This window comes from Tupaia chinensis, unplaced genomic scaffold (genome assembly GCF_000334495.1).
Source record: "Tupaia chinensis unplaced genomic scaffold, TupChi_1.0 Scaffold000494_1, whole genome shotgun sequence".
NCBI lineage: Eukaryota > Metazoa > Chordata > Mammalia > Scandentia > Tupaiidae > Tupaia > Tupaia belangeri.
Window position 1 is genome coordinate 2,540,339 of NW_006160006.1, and position 5,000 is coordinate 2,545,338.

Below are 5,000 nucleotides of genomic sequence, written 5' to 3' on the forward strand. Positions count from 1 at the left end.
CTGTAGTCCTGCTGTCGTGCACGGCCTCAGTCCTACCGCCACACAGCTCGCACACACGGCCTGCAGGGCCTGACAGCGTGCCCGAACTACATGAGTGCCACCACACAGCTCGCACACACGGCCTCCTGTCCTGCAGCCAGCTCGGTGCCAGGGACGTTTATAAACACTGATCACGGAAGTTGCACAGCACACTTTGCTCAGTGTCCCTCTCCCTGTGGGGAATTATTTAGGGGCTTCCCACTTTCTCCCCTGAAGCGTTCTTGTGAGTGGAAGGAAGGTCTGTGGCCATACCAGTTTCTCAGAGTGGTCTGACCTTTCTGATTCCTCCTGTTGGCCTTTGCGTGCCTTCCAGCTGGACAGGTTCACCGAGCCTCCTGCCTTCGGGCCCGTGTGTGACCTGCTCTGGTCTGACCCCTCAGAGGAGTACGGCAGTGAGAAGACCTCAGAGCACTACACCCACAATACCGTCCGAGGGTGCTCCTACTTTTACAGGTGAGTGACCCTCAGAGCAGAGCATGACGGAACTGTTAAACTTGCGAGCAAATTAGTTTTAAGCATTTTATATCTTAACTATCTATTTGGGCACTTCTGTTTAATGTTTTGATTGCTAGAAGGCAGAGATGTTTTTGTTTCATTTTCTCTGGTGTTCTGCCCTAGGGAGTGTAACACGCCGAACATGATCGGGCGTCCGTCAGCGCTTCGGTATTGTCGTCTGACTCTAAGGGTTTAGATTATTGGTCCCCAAGCATCATCTATGTACTGTTTGAAAAGTACGATTCCTTGGCTCTTTTCACGAAGCTTCTGATTCAGTAGGTCTGTGACAGGAGAATGCTCTGAGGTTATACAAAGCTCTCCCGCCTTTGGAACCACTGGTGCAAAGATATAAAAAGAACAGGACATTGTGAGCTAAGCCCAGGACAGTTCCTGGAAGTTGGCTGTTGTCTTAACCCTCACATGTGAGCTTTCCTGTGGTTTGCCAATCAAAAACAAGGATATGTGGAAGGTCGAAATCTAAATTATGTTTAAACCCAGTATTTCACTGTGACATATATATATATATATATACATTTAGTCCTCTAAAGTCTTTGCTAATTGGCTAAGATAATACATTCATTAATGTAAACACACATACACACAAAAGAAGATTTAATTTTGCCATCTTTTTTTATATAATTTTTTAAAAAAATGAATGATTTATTTAATTCTGTTTGTTATTATTATTTTTTAATTTGACCAGAGAGAGACAAAGAAAGGGAAAGTGCGAAAGCAAGCTGCCAGGTCCAGGACTCAAACCACAGTCGGTCATGTGGGAATCCAGTGCCTTTAACCACCATGCCACCTGCCAGCCCCAAGTTTTAATATTATTCTAAGCAACCTTTTTTATTCTTTCCTACCAACTTTTCTAGTGACTCGTATGATTAAATCATGTAACTTTTACTTCTTTTTACATTGCTTAGAATAAAAATGTAATATGTATTGCTGGCAGGGTATAAATGATCATTTCTGCAGAGGTCACATGGGCTCCGACCCACAGATTCTCCTACAGCTCAGTCCTGGGGTATACAGTCAGTTCTCATTATTTTCACGTTTTGTGTTTATGAATTCCTCTACTCAGCAAGATTTCTTTGCACCCCGCAAATCAATAACCACAGACCGCACAGCCAGCCCGACATGAGGTGGCGAAGGTGGCCAGATCTCACATGACTGAGTGCGCGGTTTGAGTCTGGACCTGGTGCCTTGGAAAACAGGCCAGACGTGTGCACACCTGCCCAGAATCCTGAGAAGAGAATGCAGAGTGGCCACCTCCTCAGGGGAGGGGATGGAGATTTCTCACTTTCCCTTCTCTTTCTCTCTGCCTGTCTCTTGCGAGTGCACATGCCCTATAACAAACCCCAGTAACCGTCACGCTCAGCATCACAGGCCCGTCGCGGCCGTTCATGGGTAGGTGCATTGCGCAGTGACTGAGCACTGGCTCCCATCCCATCACGCCATTCCCAGCAGCGGCCGGCAGTCGCTGCCTCCTTGTCTCAGCTCTCTGGTAAACGAGTACTCCCGTGGGCTGCTTAATGCACCTTTCCCCCGGTTTTGTGCTTTTTTGTTAGTGATTTCACTGTTTAAAATGACTCCCAAGGCTGGCTCTGGGCGCAGCGATAGCGTGCTGTTCAAGAGACGCTCGATCCACGCTGCAGTTCGAATCCCTGGCCTGCTCAGGGAAAGGTGCCTGGCATGGCCCTGCGTGCCAGGACCTGCAGGGCTGGAGGACTGGAGGAAGGGGCTTGATGACCGGACCCTGCAGGGGCGCCCCTCATTGCTCATGTGTATGTGCTCTATCGTAAAGAGGGAGGGCCTCAAGTATAGTAAGAAATGCTCATCCTTAGCACAGGAAGGCTGTGGGCCACGCAGGGAAATGTGGGGGGCATCCGAAAGTCATGATGTATTTTTTCATGTTTTCTACTTTTTTTTTGGAGAGGTTTTTGCTGTAGGGCACGGGTGCTCGCCAAAAAGACAGAGACAGACAGAGAGACAGAAAGGAAGAAATCACCCCCCAGGGGATGGCCACACCACAATCCCTTCTCCTCCACTGTCCTCTTGGGATCTTGGGCATGCACACACATATACCCGGCGTGAGTTTAAGCCACCGGGTCTGGGACTTGAACTGTGGTCGACTACATGGGAGTCCAGCAACATAGCCATTACACTGATAGTCCCATTTTTAAACTTTTTTTCCTGTTTTCTATGCAAAAATGTGTCATGACTTTTCTGACAACCCCACACTTGTGACAGATAGGATTTGATCAGCAGGGGTTATGGTGGTGTTGGTAAATTGATCGGTATTTACATAGATACATGTCTGAGATGGGCTGTCTTAATCAGTTTATAAAAATGTTACGTATGACCAGAGCCTCACAGGAGCCTCACCTTGTGATTCCCCTAGGATTAATGGCTTAACATTCCCTAATCCATTTTTTGTAGCAACATGATAGAATGTAACTGTTGCAAATGAACCCCACTTGCAGATGTGTGAACCGAGTGTCCAAAGGCTATCAGGACCAGGACCTGTTGGGAGGTCGTTTCTCTCTATGTGTCTCTTTCTCTCTCCCTCTTGCACGTGTACTCTTTGTCAAGTAAAAATCTTTCTTCTTCATCAAGATTTATTTTTTTCTAAGAATTATTTTATTTAACTTTATTTATTTCAAGTCCCAGGTCTGGGACTTGAACCGCAGTTGGCCATGTGGGAGTCCAGCACCCTTAACCACCATGCTACCTGCTGGCCCCAAGATTTATTTTTTAAAAATTTGTCAGAAGGTGCACATGCTCACCAGAGAGAGACAGAGAGAGGGAGAGGAAGAAAGCACTCCGCCTCGGGGAATGGTCGTGCTGCGGTCCCTTCTCCTCCTTTCTCTCTCCTTTCTAGACTTTGGGCATGCACACACATACGCCATGCGTTTCAAACTGCTGGGTTCAGAACGTGAAATGCACAGTTGCCTTGTGGGATCCAGCTCCCTTCACCACCAGGCTACGGGCTGGCTGCCTTCTTCAAGCTTGTTATTATTGTTATTATAGTGGGTTAAGAAGAAAATACTTGGGACCAGCAGGTGGCGTGGTGGTTAAGGGGACTGGACTCCCACATGGCTGACCACAGTTTGAGTCCCAGCCCTGCTGGCTTGCTTTCTCACTTTCTCTCTCACTCTATTCCTCTCTGGTCAAATTAAAATAAATAAATAAATAAATAAATAAATAAAAGGATAAATAAAGTTAAATAAAATAATTATTTTAAAAAAGTAAAAAAAAGAAAAAAGGAAAAGAGAAGAAAAGAAAGTAAAAGGCGGGGAGCTCTTTCTGTCCTAGGACTGTCTGTCACGCGGGATCTGGGATGAGCTCCACTCGCGACAAGGAAAAACAAAGCTCCGGGAACTAAGCTATTTGTGGACGTTCTGTGGTGCATTTGAAAATAATCGTTCTAATTCTGCATTTATGATTTTGAATTTTCTTTTTCAGCTACCCTGCTGTTTGTGAATTTTTGCAGAACAACAATTTATTATCAATCATCAGGGCCCATGAAGCCCAAGATGCTGGGTAAGTGTATTGAAACTGTACCGAATGTCACCTGTAATGTCAAGACGGAGCTGTCGTCTGAGTGTCGTGTCTCTCCCAGGTATCGGATGTACAGGAAGACCCAGAGTACAGGCTTTCCGTCCCTCATTACAATCTTCTCTGCCCCCAATTACCTCGATGTCTACAATAACAAAGGTAAAGGAGTCCGGCTGTATTTGAGTTCGAATTTGTAAGAGAATGTGAGCGCTAGTTGAATCATGTGCGTGTAGTATTTTTAAAATAAATTTTAAATTAAAAAGGTTTTATTAAAACAAAGACGCAGACATTTAGAATTTACGATGCTGCTTAGTCTTCACCTCCTAAGGAGTCCTGGGCTCTCTTGAGTATAAACAGATCTGATTTGTATTACCGAGTCAAAGTATGAGAAACATAAACGACACCAGGTTAATATCGGAACCGATAGCATAGATTATCGGCTTGGGTGAATTTAATCTGTTTATAACGGTACCTCAGAAATATGCCACTACTTGGAGCTCTGCTTGAATTATGAAGCCGGTTTTGCCCTCCTTGAGATGCAGTACAGGTGGGCGGTTATCGTACGAAGAGTCAGGAAAAAATCTTCACTTTAGGCTAAGCCCTCCCAGAGACAGTGCCTGGGGTAAGTCGCAGAACCTTCCTAAACCTCAGTTTCCCATATAAAAAAGAAGAGGACTGGATATGCACATGCCTTTTGTTCCAGAAATTCCACTTCTAAGACTTTATCCTGTTAAAGTCTTTCTTTTTAATTGATTTCTTTATTCATAGTCGAGCGGGCACATGCATGTGAGATGCAGAGAAACGCCTTCCCAGGTGCTGGTCCCAGCACGATCGGCTGCCTCCAGCCATCCAGTCTGTCCGGCCTTGGGCACTCGCTTCCGTACTGCCGTGTTCAGGCAGACCAGGCT

General features: G+C 45.8%; 1 protein-coding gene across 3 annotated transcripts in view; it reads left to right on the forward strand.

The window, feature by feature from the left end:
• The window catches only part of PPP3CC (protein phosphatase 3 catalytic subunit gamma), a gene marked incomplete at its 5' end in the record, with an annotated part of 38,043 nt that overhangs the window by 12,267 nt on the left and 20,776 nt on the right, over positions 1–5,000 (forward strand). For all 3 annotated transcript variants that reach the window (XM_014590883.1, XM_014590884.1, XM_014590885.1), the window contains 3 exon segments: positions 353–492; positions 4,000–4,077; positions 4,157–4,251. In XM_014590883.1, the coding sequence (XP_014446369.1) occupies positions 353–492; positions 4,000–4,077; positions 4,157–4,251 (313 nt within the window).